This window comes from Melospiza georgiana, chromosome 6, assembly GCF_028018845.1.
Source record: "Melospiza georgiana isolate bMelGeo1 chromosome 6, bMelGeo1.pri, whole genome shotgun sequence".
Classification (NCBI taxonomy): domain Eukaryota; kingdom Metazoa; phylum Chordata; class Aves; order Passeriformes; family Passerellidae; genus Melospiza; species Melospiza georgiana.
This window is the reverse complement of record NC_080435.1, coordinates 39,817,026-39,837,981: the sequence shown is the minus strand read 5'-3', so window position 1 is coordinate 39,837,981 and position 20,956 is coordinate 39,817,026. Positions and strand designations below refer to the sequence as shown.

Below are 20,956 nucleotides of genomic sequence, written 5' to 3'. Positions count from 1 at the left end.
GGCCCTTTCTACAAAAATTGTAGAGGAAGAATATTACTTTTTCCAGTAGCATGTAGATCTTTACTACATTTTCTGAAATTGGAATGGTTTTAGAGCAGGGCTTGCTGTTTGTATTTCAGGTATTGTCCAGTAGTGACCAGTAAGGGATCATTTGAAGCCTTTCTATGGCTAATCAGACACGTGTTGGAGTTTACAAAGCTGTGTTGAGATTTGCTTTTGCATCTCTTTGGAGTAATGGAGAATACCCTTACCATTTAAAGGCAGCAAAATTACTCTTCTAACCTGGTATTACTTAATTGATAGGTGAAATGTTGATAACTACATTTCAATTCTTTAACAATGCTAATTTGCAGAAGCTCAGTAAAGGGTCATAGATCACAGTAGTGTCACAGGACACAAGAATTGCTTTCCAACAAGAGGTCAAGAGAGGACATACATATACATTTTTGTAATAGAAGTTAAACTGAGATAAAAAATTTGAACACTTTTTAAGTAGGCACGTTTCACACTGAAATCAGCCAAACCACATTCTCATTTTTCCCTGAACTGAGACTGCATACATACATGAGACTGCACGTCCTAATATAATTATCATATAATATATGAGTTGTTGTGAAATGTCTTCTAGTCATTAGTTTATATTCCTCATCAGTTTGTCCCTTGTTTCTCTATAAGCTGTTTTGAAGGAAAACATATAAGACTTTATTCAAAACTAATGAAAACCAGATTTCTTCTGTTGATGTCTTAGGCTATGAGTGACTGTTCATACTTAAAATCATACAAATAGCTCCATCATCTCTGGCAATACAAAATTATTCCTTGTGGTGCCATTTTGAATGATTTGTCCAGCTTAGATAAGGCTCAAAAAAGTCCATAGATTTGGGGGGGTTACTTTCACTTAGGAAATAGAGATTACAAAGGTTTCAGAAATAAACCATCACTGTAAAAAACAAAATGCTCTTTTTACCGTTCCTGATTTCTGCACATTCTTTCACCAGTGTAACTAAGTGCCTTACACACAGGAAGATGTAGGCAGAAAACACAAGTAGTGCCTAAATTTGCCTATTGCTTTTACAGTCAGCACATCCTGGCTGATCTTGTTGTGTTAAGATCAGGGGTATTGCACAATCCTTCACACAAAATACTGCGTGATCTTTCAAATAGCTGTCACTTTTATGATCATTGCTGTCATCTAATGCTCAGAACTTGTATCTAGGCACCCAAAGCAAAGCTTCAGTGACAGAGCCGTGCCTTGTACACAGCCACAGCACTGGCAGAGCGGCCTGCGGAGCTGTTCCTGCTCCGGCAGGACATGTGGATGGGCTTTTCACACAGAAGAACACTGGAGACACTTCTAGAGGATAATAACAATATGTATTATTTGCAAGTCCTTAGCCATGAGGAAAGGCTGCTACTTTTGAGGAGCTCATAGAACCCCACAGCTGCCAGTGGTGTCTGGGACCTGGAAACACAAGAGCATTGCAGGCCCTGGAGGCTGGGGTGAGGACAGGCAGCTCTTGCTGTGCGTGTGCAATAGGTGGGGAGGACTCCAGCCTAGAGCCTCAATCCATATGTCCACTTTGTTGTGAAGGAGTAATTCAAATATTCTCAGTATTTTCATCCGTGGAATAAAATGGAACTCGCACATTCATGAGGTTTCCCGGAATGGTTTTTAGTGTGGAATGAAAATGTTTTGGTTTTCACTACTTTTGTTTTTGTTGTTTAGAACTCCCTCTCCACACGCACAGTCATTAATGGAATTAGATTATTAAAATATTTATTGTTTGAACTTAGTTTCTGCTGAATTTCTTCCTTGGGAAAACATGAAATTATTCATATATAAGTGCTATGACTACATTTTTTTTGTTATTCTTCTGCAATATTAGCAGAGTAGATCTGCATGAAACAGTTAAATGGATTAATGTGATCTGCTTCTGGTCAAGTTATTTTTTTCATTAATATTTTTTAAAACTACATGTAAAGAAAAATTTCCTTCTGATGTTATAGCTACTGCATGTTTGTCCCATGCACACAATGGAAGAATCAATACAAGAGAAAAAAAATCAGAAGAGTTCTTCATTAGTATATTAAAAAAATACAACTTTATTGTCTAAAAAATTAAATAAATAAAAATAAATTTACTGTACTGTGTTCTTTTCCCCACTGATATTTTTGGTGGAATGATGTGCTGCTTAGCCTGAATATAAAAGCAAGACAGGAGGGAAAGTCATCTATAAAAGAAATAGGAAGTACAGGAAAGATTAAATTGTTCTTCTGGTTAGTGTACCTTTCTCTGGTCTAAGAGTAAGAGTCGCATTCAGAGAAGTGGCTGAGAGAAGCTGTTTTGTCAGGTTTAAGACTTCACAGTTTTTGTATTTAATGATGTGCTTCATTTAGGGAAAATACTTAATTCCAACAAAATGAAATTAATTGTGATTAATTTTAAAATAATTTTTAGTATTGCTTCACTTTCTATGATTTTGGTTTATTTCTGTAAGGTAAATATGAACTGTAAGAAAATTCAGCTACAAAATCTAACTGCCATAGATTTGAGACAAATCTATGGCTAGTATGGAGAATAACTGGAATAAGTTCTCTTCTTTACCTGTTCTTTATGTTACTACTTTATTATATTCTTATATGCTTTTTACAGTTAAATAATCATCATAGCAATACTAGAACACTCCAAATATGAACCTCTGAAGTAGCAAAACTTCTATCTTTTGCCTAAAATAATTGGGCTTTTTTTTGTTTGAAAAGTAATATTCAGCTCTTTAACAGCTCCTATGATTTACTATTAAAATAAGTGGCAGAATTATATTCTCAACGTAGTTATTATCCTGTGAGTAACATAAGCCACTCAAAGAACTTGAGCCAAAAAGTGAAATAAATTATATTATTGAGGTCCGTTTTCCAGTCTAAAGTTTTGCATGAAATTTAAGCATCAGTAGATACCACTCATAGTAACACCTGAATAAATGTTTAACTTAACAAATCAAAATATTTTAAAAATATAATGCAGTTGTTTTATTTTATTATAAGTATGTTAACTGTTAAATAATGTATATTTATATAAAACTTCAGACTATACATTCTTTTATCAACATATAAGGGTGTGGTAAATACAGCTAGGAGTGTCTGGAATCATGTGAATTACTGAAAGTGCAAAAAAGCTATACACGTTTTCAGTTTTCCAAAGATCATACATTTATTTTAAAGTTGTTTTAAAATTAAAGTTGCACAGATATTTTAATTTCTTTTGTTTTTATGCCACGTAATTTTCTTCTTTATAGCATCCATATACATCAGTGCCCAAGTTTATTTGCTCTGGTACTGCACAAACCCCAGCCATGAATGGAAATGTTAGGAGCTGTATTCAAAACCAAGTAGAACATATGATAAAATCCTACTGAGATGTGCAGAGAAGGAAAATACAGCTCAGGCTGCCACTCCTTGGCAAGCACTGCAGCCTGGTATAAAGCTTGGTTCTATGAGTCAGTGTTTTTCTTTCCCTCTGAACTCTGTGGCTGAGAAACCAGTCAGCAATGCTGCATGAAAACAGCAAGAAATTCTGGAATTTATGCACAAGGGTCTTTGCAAACCCAGTGGCAAAAATCTGACAAGTCTGGACTGCTCCATATCACACTGTGGTTGTCCTACATAACTGGGTCTTAAATCTCACTATGTGCTTCAATCTAGATATGAAAATAGTGATCTCTTCCTTTTAGATATTAAGATGGCTAAAACAACATCAATATGAATTAGAAATCTTTCTCCAGCTCAGATCAGTAAATAAAACAGGGAGGATTTTTAGGTAATGTTGTGGTAAACAGACTTTAAGCACTAAATATCTGGATAATGTAGTAGCAGACGTGCACAAGAAAACTTTGATGAGATATTTAGCAAACATGAACAAAAAATTTAGCAAATTGTAGAGGGATCTGAGAGAATATTTTCCTATAAAGAACATGCATCTATTTGTTCTTCTATAGATATTGATTCTATTAGAAAAGATTACCTAGAGAGCTTTTGCAATAGGAATAGGATCAGAAAAGCATGATCTTGACTGAGGATTTTATTGAACTCAGAATGAAATGCTGGCTATTAAAAAACCAACAAGGACTGTGAGTTAGGCATTGGAAACAGATGCATGTGTTTGTGTAGAGTCTTGGCTACACAGCATGATGGATCACTTGTTAAATGATAAGTGGTTCAGAGAACTGCTGAAAGAACTCAAGCATCTTCTACATTATGGAATTTCAGGCAGAGCCCATTGAGACTTATTGATCAAGGACTGATATAACCATGAAAAAAATGTTCTCTCTCATGCTAGTAAAATAACAATAATTTGCGTTTATTCTTTTCACAAGCAGAATTTTTAGCGCTGATTAGTGTGGGTAAGTTAAAATATTTTCATGGTTTTAGATCATCAGTTTTCAATGCCTTTTGAACAGACCCCAAAACCTCAAATAGTTTTACATGGTTCCCACTTTTAACATGTGTCTTCTGCAGTGAACAGGGAAGGACGCCAATGTTCTCTTCTTAAACATTATCAGGGCACTTTGGTATCTAGTGTAGCTACTGCAGAGGTACTGTTCCTTCAAAGGGTACATGGAAGACCAAGCCCTTTGGACTGCTGCTGCAAGCCAGAAAAAGAAAATGTGATGTCCCTCATGGCATGGGAGATGGATGTGGGAACTGCAAGGGGTCAAGGGGGCAGGCAGTAAATGCCTTGGCTGGTCCCAGGTAGGCAGAGGCAACATGGGATGCAAAGTGCCTCAGTGAGCGTTGGGAGTGCCCAGCACCACAGCATTCTGCACAGAAAGCCAAGAAGCAGGAAAAAAAAGGAGTAAAGTTAGCCTGATGCTCATTTTTAAAGTGATAAAGCTTGTGTTACAGTGTCCAGTGACTTCTGACACTTCTTGGATGCTGGTAGTGAGTAGGAGGTCGTCCATCCCAGCCCTGGGAAAGCACTCCTGCACATATGGCTGTTCAGCATGTCACTGAGGGCTGCCTGCCATCACACTTCAAAATTATTAGATCAGAAGCTAGTGCTCCAATGGTATTTAGAGGGGAATTTATCTTTTTTGGTCTAGCAAAAGCTGAAAGGATACAAGGCAGCCATCCAACTTTCAAAAATGCATGAAATTCAGTGGTTTTATAGTGCTTTTAGAAAGGAACGGATTTGAAGCAGAGAAAGCCATTACATATCCCACAGTTGTGTTCATTCCTCTAAACAATCATTAAAAACAGGCCAGGTTTGGGTTTTCTTTAAGGGAATGCTTTAGCTCTTCTCTGTTATTAAGACTACTAATAGAGGCTGCCACTGTTGTCTCCAGGAAAACAAACAAACATTTTTTTTCAGCTCTTCCCTGAGCTTCTTATAACAAGTGCTGGTCATCAATTAGTTAGTTCATTAAAAAGTTACACATGATTTTATTGAGGCAAGCAATTCTGAATCAAAGAACCCAATTCGCAGATCTAGGTTGAAGCACATAATTGGCATGTATTTTAGAATTGCTGTTAAAGCTGTAAAATAGATTTACTAGGGAAGGAATGGATCCAAAAACCCTACAGGAAGGAATATGTTATTTGTGTGACTCAGTGTAACAAATGGACTCATTTAACTCTAAATTCTTATCTATATTAAAGCAAATATGTGAAATAAATGTAAAGCTTCTTTGACTTAACTTCTTTAGCAAGAATTTATCCTTCATCTGATAAAACATAAATTACCTACAGGATTATTGCATTTCTTTTGCCATTGCTTACATTATTGCTATAAAAGACGTAATTTTATTGAATCATTTAAATTTAGTTGAGAAGTTGCCAATGTGTAAGCTGTTAAACAGAATTATATAAATATGTTCACTATGTTGTTGAGATCCACTGTGACTCTGGAATTAAAGCCCCAGCTCAACAAACAGTTTTGCATGCATGATTTAGTGGGGAACCTTACACACATGCAAGTAGGACATTGCTGAGCATTTGCAGAGTGAAAGAGACCAAAGTGCATTATTCAAAGGGTGCTTTAGAAACAGTGATACTTTTTTGAATTTACAAGGATGCCAAATCTTGAAACTTGAGAAAAAGAGTTTGGGTTAAGAAAATGTTGTTTTTAAATACTTTGAGAAAGTATGAGGTGAGTTTTTGCAGTTTCTTAAAGTTTCCTTTAAGAAAAAGAAAGACGTTTTTAATTTTGAGTTGAGGTGTATGAACAATCAAGTCTTAAATGTATTAAAATGTGCATAGAAACTAGGTTCTGTTATAATTTGGATTGCTTGATTGCCACAATGTAAAAGCTTCTGTAGCTGGTATTGCTGTTGGACTATGCTGATGGCATTGAGGCTTTTTTTTTCAACTATTAGCCTTCCCAAGGGATCTTTTCAGACAAAATGTTATGCACCAGCTCTATTGAATAGCATTCTTCTTTCTGCCAACTTGGCAGCAAGTTCTTGTGCTAATAAAAGAGGTTACCCCAGATAGAGATCCCAGATGTGCCTGAACTACTTTTATTAGGACTATGGAGGGACTCAGTGTTTCCTTCTGACTGTTTTAAAAAAGGTGTGGGCTTGCCTTCATAATTGCCCAAAGAATTGCATCACTCTAATTTTTTTCCTCAAATTGAAGAAAATTTTAGCTGTGTTAGCACAGAAATACTGATGTTCAAAACAATGAATGCCTTTTGCCACAATGCAAATGTTGACTTGACCTTGGTGAATTCTGTGAGAGAGGGGAAAATTGCTGCTTAACCTTGAGTTAAAAATGCCTTGATTCATTATCTCATTTAAATGAGATCCAGTATCGTGATCAGAATGAGTAACAATTGATGTTTCTCAGAACAGCAGTGTACCTGTGGCAAGTGGTGTACTTGACTGTAATATGAATTATTCCTTGAAGCCAGGAATAAAAACCAGTATAGTGATTGCCTGATGTAAGGCTGTTTTAGACTGGAATTGCCAACAGCAATATTCTTTTTATTTTTTAGTGCTATTTGGTAATCAGCAGTTTAAAAAGAAGTTATGTTGCTAAAAATTAATCTAATTATCTCCATTCTATTTACTTGAATGTGCCAGCTGCAGTTTTTTAACTGAAAGAAATAGGATCCTCTATCTGAGATACTTAGTAAAATAATACAGTTTGTTAAATCACTGTTGCTATCCATAAATCATAACAATAAGAAATTTACAATCTTAAATCATAATCTTGAGTTTCCTTTCAAGGCCACAAGCTTCATGTTGAAATTTTTATTGTTGTCAAAATTTGAATAGAGAAAAGAAGGTTTCAATTAGAATAATTCATTGCTTGCTTTTATTGTTCATCTTGTTATTGAGTTATGAAAAATGAATGGTTCTCTAATATCTGCTCATGTCTCTGTTTGATTTTTGTTGTAATTGTGTCAGATATAAAAATGAGCAACACACGATAGTATTACATTCCAGATTTTCAAAAGCAGGGTTTGACTCAAACACTCACATTAGTTTCAGTGGGCTTTGGATCAGGCACAGGGTTAACAGCTTATTTTTCAAACAACTAGAAAGAGGTGTAAATGTCAAAGGTGATAGCTATACTGTGAGTTCCATAAACTACAAAAAAAGTTACTACTAAAGCTCTACTTTTCCTTGGTTTAACAGCTTCTATGAAAACAGTGTTAATAAGTATATCAGGAACAGTATATAATAATGAATCAGTGACATAAAAAAACCTTTTAAAACTCCTTTTATATAATAATTGGAAAGTTAAAAGTGACTTAAAATCCCTGACTTCTCATGCTGTGATGTAAATTGTATTTTTTTTAGGTTCCAAATTCAAAGAGGGAAAACTGATCCAACCAGTTACAAGAGCCTGGGGGACTGTTTTAGGACTATTTTCCAACGAGAAGGGTAAGAGTATATGTTTTTAAAATTGTCAATTTTATGCAACTTTTCTTAATCACCCATTTTCCAGACATTAGATCCTCTTTATATTCCACTCTTCTTTTTGCAATTGCAAGAATTTGGCAAACGTAGTCTTACATAACGAGCACAACTTGAAAAGACTTGATTAGTCTAAATTCGACTCACAATGCCATTTTTGGTTATTATAATATGTCAAAGAATGCACAGCTGCAGCGAGACGCTGGTGCAAACCCTGCTTCAGCACTGGAGCAGGATAGGATGGCTGCATCAGTGTATTCCTGTATCTTCACTCACGTGTCTCGTCCTGGTTTAGTAAGCAGCTCGGGCTGAGCGTATCACTTGTTTACAAGCTCTGATGAAATGGCATTCCCAGTTACCTGTGGGACACAATGTTTGCAGGACCTGTGTAAGCAAAATTCCACATCTTTTCAGTTTGACAGAATATGGCAAAAGCAGGTGTGTTCATCAGTTACTTGAATCATACAGGCGTCATAAGGTACAGCTGCTCTAAGCCTGAGCTCTTCTAAGGGACTTGGGTTCTGATCCAGAAAGGCATTTAAATATAGGCTTAATTTTATGAGCAGTCCAGTTAAAGCCAGTGAATGTAATGGGATCAATCATATGCTTAAAGTTAAGCCTGTTATCCACAGGAGCTCTTTGGAAGCTAGCCTTTAATCAAGGTAACTCTAATTAGTAAAACCCAGCTTTGAGTAGCTGGCAGGCTTTCCATAGACTTTTTTAATACCATAGCAACCCAATTTTTTTTTTTTTTTATCAGTATATCACAGCAACAATTTGGTTGGAAAAGACCTCTGGATCATGAGTCCAACCTAAATATTCATCAAAATGGAACAGCTCCTGTATGTAGTGGCACAGATGCTGGGTATGGAGGCAGCATAGGTGCAGTGAGACATTGACTTCTTGCATCCCCAAGCTGCACTGGAAAAACAGAGGTGAGATGAGCAGTGAAAATTAATAACTAGACCAGTTTTGTTTCTTGCAGTGAGATTTAGCTAAGCTAAACTACCTAAGCACATCCATATAGAGCCGGATGGTTTGAAATGAGAAAGTAGGGACATACAAAGAAGTTTCATTATGATATTGGAAGAGGAAGTTGTCACAGATGCCCTTATTAGTTGCAAATTCATTTTTGTTGAGAGGTTAATGTTGTGGTTTTTCACAACAAAAGACATTAAAAAGTTAAAAGCTGAAAAGATTCCACACAAATGATAATCTGTGGCTTCTGAGGTATTCTAGGCTAAGTTAATGTTAACTTGTGTTGCTTCTCGAAAGAAAACTACTGAGATATTAATATTTATGATAATGTAGAACTATTTTTAAATGGAAAACTAGTTTCAATATTCGAGTCAGTGAGTGTGAAAAGAGTGTTTATCTCATCCTAATTCACTAGTATTTTTCATATATGGAGAAAGAGTCTAAATCAAGAGACGCTTTCCAAGATAATTCACTATTTTTTTCATTCATTGGTTTTTTCCTATGGAACTCTTGTGCCCTGATACTGGAAATAAACCAGAATATATTTAATGTTTGTAACAAGTCAGGAATCTGTGAGAAGGAAAAAGAAGATGATTACATGAAAATATTATATATTTAAATCACAGTTTAGCAATGGAGTGCATCAAATTTCTGTTGGGCAAGAGGTAATACAGAGCTTTATAGAGTCTGTTTCAAAAACAGTCAATACTCAATTCAAGCAGTCAATACAAGCAGTCAAAAAGCAAATGTCATGAGTACCTGTTTTTCTCCAGGAAGTTAGACAGAGGCAGAAATTCACATTGAAAGACATCAGTAGTAAGCACTAGGAAAAAAGAATGAGATAAAAAAATCTCAGATGAATTATAATGTTAGATTTCAGATAAAAATAAGAAAAGAAATCAGTTAATCCTGAAAAACCTGTATGACTCCATGAGTCTTTCACTCCTGTCTTCACAAGTTGTCTGGTTTTCTGGAGCATGGTGATTATGACAGCTGTGTAGGAAGTGATGGTGGAATGTGAATTATTTTAGTTTGTGGAAACCTTTAATCCTGATGACCCATTCCTCATGTGGCCACAAAAATATGCAGAAGAGAGCCCCAAGAAAGGGCTTCACATTTAGGTACTAAGCAAGCAAAATCAGTTTATGAGGTGTTCAGACTCAGGTGTGTAAGTCTGTGAGTAGGGTATAAGAAACTCATTTATGCCCCATGTTTTTTTCACATTGGCAATAGGAAACAACCCCAATGGTGTGTGGCATTTTCTGAAGATATCTAAATATCTAAATCTATAAAGAGTTTAGGCATAAACTAAAATGAAAAGAGCTAAACTAAATGAAAAAGTGTTTAGGCATTTTTCTTCAGCACTCTGAATTCCCATTTGGCATCTGTGATTTTATGTTAAATTGACTAAAAAAACCCCTAACTAAATAAAGAAACACAGTGGGAAAAGAAGTGTTACTAATGGCCTGTCCCTGAAAATGTTTACATTTGAGAATATTGCTTATGCTGATTTGTACTTACATTTTTCAGTAGTAGCAACTAAGGTAAGCCAAAATGTCAAAGCCCAGTTCAGGTGAGATGCTTCATTGTGCCTTAATTTTCTGACCTTGTTATGTTGAGGTCAAGTATGCAGAGTCAGCCTAGGAATTATTTATTTTTATGAACACATATGCAAATTATTCATTTGCTGCAGTGGTTCTTACTGAAAATCAACCAGTGCTATATTGCTACAGTATCGCTGGAGCAATCTGGTAATTTCATGGAAAGCTTCATCACAAATAACTGCCAGAATTCTTTAACCATCCCTCTGATTTTGTCCTCATTACAATGGAAAGAAGAGAGGAAATAATTGTCTAATCATTAACAGAACAGTGTCCATTTCAAAGAATCAGAAAACTCCTTCATCTTTACAAAACACTAGAAATCTTTAAACAAAACAAAACAAAAAACAACAAACAAACAAACAAAAGTAAAACAAACAAACCCCAAAACAAAAAACTAAACAAACAAAAAACCATCAGGAAGTTCTACAAAAACTCCCTTCCCCCAAACTTTAGAGTATCTCTTTAACTGGAAATACATTTTCTTCATGGGAAATTAAATTCTTCAAAGAAGGATCCATCCCTTGAACTCTTTTCTTGTCTTACAAGAAAATGGGAGCCACAAAACATAAAATTTAATTGAGACTCACTAAACGAAGGCTCAGTTGAGCAGACCATTAAAGGTCACATAACTTTCTTTTAAAGGGAGGAAGAACTATTAACTTCAGGGATTTTGTGAACTTGTTTTGGGAGCATCCAGTCACTACTAATTGCACAGGAGCTGCAGTGGTGGGAATCCTCTCAGGTGATGAGCAGCCTCTGCTCAGCTGGATTTGCTAGGAGCTGTGCAGTAAAGGTTCTCTGGTTTCACTTATGAGATGATGCATGAATTGACAGATCTTTGACAGTGAGGTAAACCCACCAGGAGCATGTCTGTTTATTGAGGAGTGACAGCTTTATAGCCAACATAAAAATAATCTGATGCTTATTGGGAAAAATGTTTGGATACAGGCTTAACTCAAAGCATTATTAGAGAAAACTTTTCATTCTCTGTAGATCCTACAAATAACGTTAGATTGTGTTAAATGACTGATCATTATACCATCATGATCTTTACTGCATTTGTACTCACTTGCTTTTTTTTAGATAGTGACTTAAATTGGAATTTGAAATGTAAGAATAAACCAATGTTCTAGCTGAATGTATATGTTGTATCTATATTAAAGACACATGGTGTTGTGTCTCATATTAAGAATGGAAAATTATGCCCATCTGCATTGTCTTAATCTGCAGTTACAGCATTAAAATGATGGATGCTTTTATTTCAAGTCTGTAAACAACTTTGTTCTTATAAACTTGGATTTTCATGGGCTCATAATTTTAACAGTAAATGTCGTGGGTTATAGTTGGATATTTTTGGGACACTCAGTCAAGAAACCTGTTACTTTCTCATTTGTTAACTTGCCTGAAACAGGAAGGGTAGTAGTTTTCTGTATTCCAGTTTTATAATCCAATGATTCAATAAGTTACAATTTAAAGTGCTTGTTAGCCTTTCTTAGAGCTAGATGGTCCTGGGAAAATGCAAAACACAATTGTCATTAATTTGAGACTTCACTACTTCTGCTGACTTATTTGATTATTTATGTTTAATTTGCTTTGGGAAGGAGCAATTACCTCCACATTTACACAGTCCAATAGCTTTATAATTATTCCTGTCTTGTTCTCAGCACCACCTTACCTCTCTTGTACCTATAATTGTCTGTATGACCACACACACCTCTTTTTTAATAAGCAGCACCCTGAGTCATACGTTAATGGGGTTATAAAGCTGCACAAAACTTGTCAGCTCTGGGTGGAGTATGTGGGACAACAGCCAAGACTAAGCAGGAGCTGGATGAGTGCAGAGTCATCAGCAAACATGCAGAAGCTGGAGGGCTCCTGCTCGGTGTGATATCAGCGATGATGCAGCAATTAAGGAATTTGCTAGCACTCTCCTTTGTCCTGCCTTGTATGTCATGGTGACAAGTGTTGGAGAGACTGCAGCAGCGCTCTTGAGGCCTGGCTTTCCCACCTGGCTTCAGAGGACACTCTGCTGCTGCTAGATGCCAGCAGGTCAGGGAAGGAGACTGGCAGAGCTGGCAGCCATGCAGGCAAGCACCAGTCTCTGGCACTCACCAACATCATCACTGACCATCCCTGCTCCCAAATAAGGGTTGCACAGGATACAAATACTGAAATTTCCAGCCCGGTAGGCATGGCATTGTCAGTCATGCCAAAAATCCCTTTTCCCAGTGTGCATTTATAAAGGAGAGATTAATTTCAGCTTTCTAGAGGCATAAATTCTTGTGGTATCAAAAGACCAGACTTAAGGCTCTGCTTTCAGTGCTCTGAGGGAAGCAGAAGTTGTAGATTAAGATGTTATTTCCCACACACACAGAGCTCTCTGCCCCACTCCTTAGTTTCTCGTTAGCACTTCAGACCAGCAGAAGAAGAAATGAACTTGGACCCATGACTGCTTGCTGCATTCAAGAATCTTCTTTCTTAGTAGAGACTCACCTCCACTGACAGTTTCAGAAACTGTGATCTTGCAAACTGAAGCACCGGTACCTTTTCTGCCTCCCCTTCAGCAACAGTAACTTCCATCTGAGCACTGAAGAAAGTCTGCTTGCATTTGTACTTCAAGAGAAGAAAAATCTATATATAGATCCATCTCTCTCCTAGTCCTACTGGCCTGTCTCAGACTTACAGACTCATAATACTTGTACCAGCCTTGGTAAGGTGAGCCTGAATATAGTAAAAAAAAAAAAAGCACTACACCACCAAAATGTCTATCTGTATATTTCCTGATGCATCCACATAGTTAATAGTATGTTGCTAATTTTTCTTCTTTTCATCTGTCATGTTGTAGAATTATTCTGTGGATTACATTATTCTACATTGGCATCTTCTTGCCATACTATTTTGTTTATTGCAGACTTCATTAAAAACCTGTAATTTAGAGTATCAGAAATAATTACCACATTCCTTTGTGAAATAATATAATCCAAAATGTAAAGTGTCAATTGAGTTTTATAAAAAATTGTTGAATTGAAAATTCTAATTAAAGCTATAAAGGATAATGTAGTGGCTTAAATCTGGAGCATGTGTTAAATCTGCTGGCTTTCATGAATAAAATTAATGTCTTAGGGCTGAATCTTTAAACCCTTGTTCTTGCTTTGTACATCTTTAAAGAAGGAAGGCTCAGTTTTAGAAAAGCTAGTATTTGTAAATTTTCAGGGAGTGTGGGCTTGCAAAGTTTAGGTACAGACATAGCAAATTCTCATAGTACATAATTAATTTTATCAACTGTTTAATCTGTACATTTATTTTTGAACACAACACTCCTCAGCAGGTGCCCTCATGCCTGTGCAGTTTGGAAGAAAGGATCTACATGGCCCTGTGGGACGTTGGTCTCATATATCTGCAGTGAAAGAAAAACAATGCCTTAGCATAGACTAGGTGTCCCTCAATCAAAGAATTTCAGAATTTCTTCTGGCTAATTATAAGTGTTGCTTCTTCATAGTCCATGACATATATATGCAGAGTGATAGATCTTTCCCTAAACCTGTTCTTATGCCAATTACTGTCACTTTACCCCTTGGTCTACATGGACCTATGTGCAATATCTGATCTTACCGTTTTCAGTTTCATTTCCTTGTCTCTGTTTTATCTGGACTTATGTCTTAAAACCAGAAATTTTATTCTTACTCTGAATGGGTGCTGAGACATAAAATTTAAATTATGGTATAGCCTTGAATATAGTAATCATAGAGACTACTTTCAAGATTAAAGGGATGCATAAAATTTGACTGGCAGAATTTCCATGATCATTTACTTTAACATATTGACTTATATTATACTCAAAAGGTTTTAGATCAAATATGGCCAGATAGAAGACATCTTTTGTGTATTTATGTGAAGGTGATGTGCATTAGGCTTTCTTTTGTATATAGCCAATTCTTAATCCAGTGCCAACAATTCTAAGCGGCTGGATGCTTTTGCAACACTAGTGAGTCACAAAATAAAGATGATACTTATTCTTTTAACCAATGGGTCTCAAAACACTTCACAGAAGAAGGAAGTACCATTATCTCAAATGTACAGATGGGGATATTGATTTGTGAAGTGAGTCAAGTAGAGTCAAGTAGATCTGGATCGGAACATGCCCACAGGTGGTTCTCACAGAGCAGCCTGATAACATGTTGCTTATTTGGCCCCTTGTAGCCCCTTAATATCAAAGCTCTGAGGAACACGTGTTGGACACAAAATTACATTATTTGATAAAGGTTCAGTATCAATAATTGAGTAGTTTTCTGGAGAATTCATTGGCAGCTCATTTTATGAGGTAGCTGTCTGAGAGCAGCCGTGGATGTAGCGGCAGGTTCAGGCCTGAAGCTGGATCTCCTGAGTGCAGGGCGAGCTCCCTGCCCCACAGCCCGCACTGTCTCCAGAGTCAGCCGTGTTTACTGATGTTACTGTCATGAGGTTTTCATCATCCCATTCAGGGAAGAATTCTCTGCTCCTGACTGGAGGTTCCCTACCCCCATCTTCATATGTTAACACTTGAAAACATAAAAAAATGGCTTTGGAATGTGAAAAACTTTATGTGTGTAGCTGTCTGGAATACAGTGAAGTTACGGTGGTGTAACTAAGGGCAGCATTTGACTAACCACATTTTTATTACTGGCGGACACACATTTTACTTGCAAAATTTAATCTGGTATATATGGCAATGCAGTAAACAAGAACACTCTTTTAAAGAGAATAATTTCTGAGAATCATGTGCTTTTAAGATGAAACACATGCTTATTTATTTCCTATAGGAACAAAACACAATAAAATCATGTAAATCTTAAAAGCATCTTAGAAGTAAACAGGCCAGACATTAACTGACATTAGTTGTTTTCATTTGCTAAGGCCACTGGAGGTACACTCACACTGGGTGTAGGATCTTCATTTTGTAAAGGTTCAAGTTGTTGTATTTTTTTTCAACTATTTTCATTATCGTATAGTTTTAACCTTAAAGATACGATTTCTCACATGTCTTGTTTTCTAATACTATAATATAAATAGAACTCATGATAACATTAGTACTTATAGCAGTAGCTCCCTGGAATCAGATGACTGCATCATAAGATGCTTATGTTAAAGAAGTAAAAAGATACCTACAAGAATTGTTTCAGTCCCTTTTAATCTATCTACTCAGAAGGTCAATGGAATTAAATTGTTTAATCCGTATTATCTTAACATTCAAGGATATTTGTCATTTTGCCACATTAGGTTCCTGATGTTTTCAAACACCATGTTTAAATAGATCAGTGTGATAATTGTGCTTATAATAAACCTTCTATTAGATCTAGTATGTAGAAAACACCATACTGTGCTTTATCATCAAATTCACTGAACGTGTTTAAGTTCTCTGAAAGTGAAGAATTTGTCTGCCAAATTGGGTAGCCCAGGAAAATGGCCATGAATTTCTCCTGCTTCAGCAGCTGGGTCAGTGTGAAAGACTGCCATGTTTCAAGGGGTGAGCTGCTGTGCCATTCCCTGGTGCTCCAAGCAGGAGTTTAGTGCTTCTGGCAGCCTGATGGAGACATTTCTACCTGGCACTGCTCCCCTCACTTCAGGCAGGGACATGGTGCTGCCTCTGAGCCCTGAAAGCTGCGTGCCTGGGCGCTGCTGAGCTGGGAGCCACCTAGAGTTGGAGAACTGGCAAGAGCTCGTACAGGCTGTGCCATACGTGTTGTCCCCCTCCACGGCTTCCTTGGCTCCCCCAGGGCTGCATGAAAAATTCAGCCAGTGAGAATTTTTCAGGTCAGGAACCGAGGAACCAAGTCCTCTCAGAGTTTAGTTACAGCCAGGGCTGCATATCCCCTGAACAAAGATTTCAGGAATTACTGTTAAATGGCAAATTAAGCTTAAGCCATACTTTTGGATCATGCTGCTTTTTGGGGATGTATCCCTAAAAATCTTGCTTGTTCTGAAATGATATCTCTTTAGTGCCATTAAGTCTCCAGAACTGAAACCTGTATTTAAAACATGAGAAACTGATTCAAACCAGGATGCAGAGATGGGGGGGACTGTGTCTCAAATCTGAGCTGAGGCAAGGCTGTCATGCCCAGTTACAGGCAGATAAAAAAATCTGAAATCTATCTGAAAACTCTTTCTTACCAAAGGAAAAATCTCTGAAATTTGATGATTGTCAGTAGTCAACTCCAAAAATTAGCTATTTATCAGTTATTTAAATCTAGCCATTGCATTTAACATTTCATTAACACGGTAGAGGAGGCATCGTGAGGTGCAAAATTAATTGCAGGTATGTGATGTGTTTCTTTAAAAGTCAGGTAGTTATTTACTTCTCTGTAATTTGGGCTTCTGTTAGCTATTATTTGATAACCTCTTCTTTAAAATAAAAATTCCACAGTATGAAGGGGAAAAAAAAGTGACCAGAGAACAGATAAATCATTTTTATGTCCTTAGAACAGCTGACTTCACACTTTTATTACATTGTTTGAAATAGCATCGTTTCATCTGGAAGGAATCAGTTTAAAATGTGATTGTCAACACAACAAAACCAGCTTTCTGTTTAAAATGGCTGCTTGTGAAGCTTAGAACTACACTTTTGCCAGGATTTTCTTTACAGACTTTAGTTACTAGAACCAAGAGATTTTAGATGGGATGTTCACAGGAAATACCTGGCAGACAGCATAAAATGCAAAGTAAAGCATTTTTATTTTAGTTGTAGAAAGCATGCCTGTGAAAATGAGCAACAGTGTTTTAGGTCAAAAGCTTTGTTTTTCAAATAAAAGTTTCTAAGCTGTAGTTTGAAGTGGGTGAGAGAAAAAGTTCTCATTAATTTTTTTGTGTCCTGACCTAAGTAACCAAACCATGTACACTTATCATATTTCTTAGACTATATCTCATACTTATTTATAATGACACTATTATATCTCTGTCTAATCTGAGTGTCTTTACCTCATTTAAATTCATTTCTTTACTGGCTATGTCTGAAAACACAGCTTTGTCTCTTTTATACCAATCCTTTTAATTACTATAGTCCACAATTTATTATTTGTATGTAACTTAGACTGATTTGAATAACTAAAATTTTTACATCTGTAGAAGTACAGATTAAGACTCTATGCCAAATCAAGTACTTTATTCAGTGATAAAACATTTTCACTTCAGAAATAACTGAGCTCTTTACATTATATACATTTGCTCATTATTTTAACTGTAAATTACAAAGCTGTAGTAAGACTATGACAAACTATTGGATTAAGTAGAATTTTTTCAATAATCATGGCTTTCTTATTTTCAGGGTAGATTAACTGCATATTACTTACAATAGTTTTAGCAACAATTTTGTATTATTAAAAGTGGAGGTCTCTTCAGTTTTTTTTCCTAGTAAATTACTTTGTTTTCTTTTTTAATGTTGGAAGTTAAAATGCATTATATGAGAAACTTCTAAAACACATCTTTGTTAGGAAGGCAGTCTTTTTGCTGTTGAGCCATAGAGCTGCCATGGCAGCAGTAACTGCTGGGTAAGCTGATCATTCATCCCTGACACCACCACCAGCCCTCTTCCCTTTGCAATGTTCTTCACCCAAACTGAAGTCTTCCTGTGTATCATGCTTCACATTCTGAAAGAAATTTAGTAATCCAGATGTTGAGATTATCCATGCTTAACCATAAATATTCCTTCAAAACAGTGTGCCAAATCAAAATAAAAAGGCAATGTAAATAACTACGAATATTTGACAGCTACATAGATTTTCCATGGAATGCATCTTAAATAAAACAAGATAAAATGGAATTAGCATGTAGTATGGAAATATTTTAGAAGAGTGTGTTTCTGTATAATGCTAACTCATAGTTCAGGGCACATTGCACTCCATATGACTCAGAGAATCGAACTGTGAAAAATAAATAGTTTATTTTGCTTGTTATGTTATTGGCCCTGTCAAAGAAAATAAAATTCTAATTACATATAAGGTTGGGGTTTTTTTTCGTTTTCATGTTCTTTGCTTATGCAACTTACGGCATGCTGTGGTTTTTTACCCCGTAAATATCAATACTAGCTTTAATGCAATAAAAATAGTTTTATTTCATTCCAAAACTGCCTACATCGAGTGTAGTGTGTGTCTAACACGCTGCATCTCCTTGCAGGAATGCATGCACATAAGCCCAGATAAACTGCACCATTGCATTCTGTCTATCCAGCAGGAGAGCTGCTTTCACTGCGAGCCAGCAGGCACTTCAGAGTCAGTTTCTGAAGTTTTCAAGCAGCATATGAGGCATTAATTCTGACTGAAGCATTGGCTCCAGTTATGAATACAAGATCAATTCTGATGGATTTTTTTATAGAGCTTGCCTTCAGTGTTTGTCTATTTTTGTGTATTTTAGCTCTGCCTGAACTTGCATACACGCTGTTTTGTAGCTGACTATCATACACTAAGTGTCTCAAAAAACAGAATTATTTTTTAGGGTTTATTTCATTCTGAAAAATTGAACTTTTCCATAATAAATCAACACCTCTGAAGCATAGGAATTAGGTAGCCAAACCCAATACTTCTCTTCACTGTTCTCTGTAGAGTTAAACTTTGTGGCTGGGATAAATGCTTCTACAATCCTGCTGCCTCCTAATCTACATAGGGGCTCAGACCAGTTACCATTAAAACATTTATTAATTAAACTATTTTTTTGTAATTTTAATCCCACGCAAACTAAATTTATATCCTGACTTAAGAAATTAATTTTGATAAATGTACCTTCTTTAATTTGTAGAACTCTTCTTGCAATAAATTATATATTCCATTTATGTCTTAATTCAACTATTTTTCTGTATAAAATACTTCATCAAAAATGTCTTCAGTATTTTAAGAGCTGATTTTCTGCACTACATTTATGGGAAATATCATCTATCTTCAATCTGATTTACCATTTAGTATATAGATAGTATTTATTCTTTTGATTGCTACTGTGATTTAGACGACTAAATCTGGCCTAATTTTTGTGGATAAAATTGAATTACTATCTAGTTAGCATTTCAGGTTTTGTTTTAAAATATTCTCACATATATGTCTCCGTGTCTGAAAATGCAAAAGTGTATACTTGCATAATATTTGGATTTTCTTATACCTATTGGGTTACACCATATTAAAATACTTCATCTCATTTTTTTTCATACTTCCTTAATAAATGGGTAATTTAATTTAAGCATCAAATTCACTTAGGTTTTCTTTAAGAAGTATGTAAAAGGGCAAGCCAAAACTTTCAGTTACATTTTAAGAACTCCTGTGCAAATTAAATACAGGAAATTAAAAGGAAAAATAAAATATCTCTGACCACTTATGTTGATAGTTGCCCGTAATTAATAACTTTTAAAGCTGTAATATAAAAACAAGAAAAATGAGTGTATTTTTGTACAAATAGCAATTTTCTTCTACTTTCTTCAAAATTTTATAATTATAATTGTATCTAGTGTTACATAAAGAAAAAGGGTAAATGTCAATTTAATATGTTCCTGAAAACAATTGTATTGGTTTAAAAGGTGAAAACTTGGCTAGTGAGCAGTTTAATATAGGGAAAGTTGCAAAATGCTAGGAATCAGTGGCAGGAAAGTTTTCTCAGCATCCTGTTTGGGAAAATGCAGTTTTTAAAGTAGATCTTTCTAAGCCACTGTGAGGGAATGCTTGGAATTTTGTCTTTCTACTGAAAAGGATTGGTTTTCCCTTGATTGTCATCAGTTTGCTAGGTTGTCCTGCTATTTAAGCTATTAAAGACTGGTGTGCTGCTTGGTCTCAGGTGATCCATAAAAAGGAATGAAGCCTTGGGAAGGTAAACCACCACCAGACTGGCTCGGTGTATCAGCCTTCCATGACGGAAGCTCTTTGTTGAGAATTGTTGGCAATTCCAGCAGTTTCCAACCGAAGATAAGAGCCAGCGTTCTCAGATAATGCCCTCGATCACACACCTGATGACAGACTCCTGCATGCAAGTTTTTTCAGGTGCTATGTTTGCTCAGTAATCCTTCAGTGCCAATCTTTTCTAAATGGTGAGCAGGTCCCATCAGTAATGGACATCAGCCATTAGGCTCGTAATATTTGTCCTAGATCAGGTTACAGCTTTGTTACTGCGCTGTGATGAATGGATGCTGTTATGCTCTAAGAAAATAAGTGCTATAAATTTAGCAGTCAGTACTAAGTAAGGTGGTACTTTAGGGGCCTGATTCGCATCCTTCTGAAGTCAGTGGAAACTATTCTGTTGGCTAAAGCCTTTATAGCAATTTTTTTTCCCTTTTAAGGAACACAACCCAGGGCTGCCATTAAGATACAGTTCTTCCTTCCTTCCTATATGCAAGTTTGCACCTAAACAGTAATTTTATGGGAGCTCTTACTTTACCTGTGATTAATGCTGATTTTCTGTGCAAATATTTGCATTAAATGTGGAGGCATAAAGAGAATTTACCACAGGACTTGA

General features: G+C 36.0%; 1 protein-coding gene across 1 annotated transcript in view; it reads left to right on the top strand.

Annotated features, from left to right (window-relative positions):
* The window catches only part of SLC25A21 (solute carrier family 25 member 21), a 232,231-nt gene that overhangs the window by 167,547 nt on the left and 43,728 nt on the right, over positions 1-20,956 (top strand). Inside the window, exon 3 of the mRNA XM_058026627.1 lies at positions 7,800-7,883. Within this exon, the coding sequence (XP_057882610.1) occupies positions 7,800-7,883 (84 nt within the window). The remainder of the gene's footprint in view (positions 1-7,799; positions 7,884-20,956) is intronic.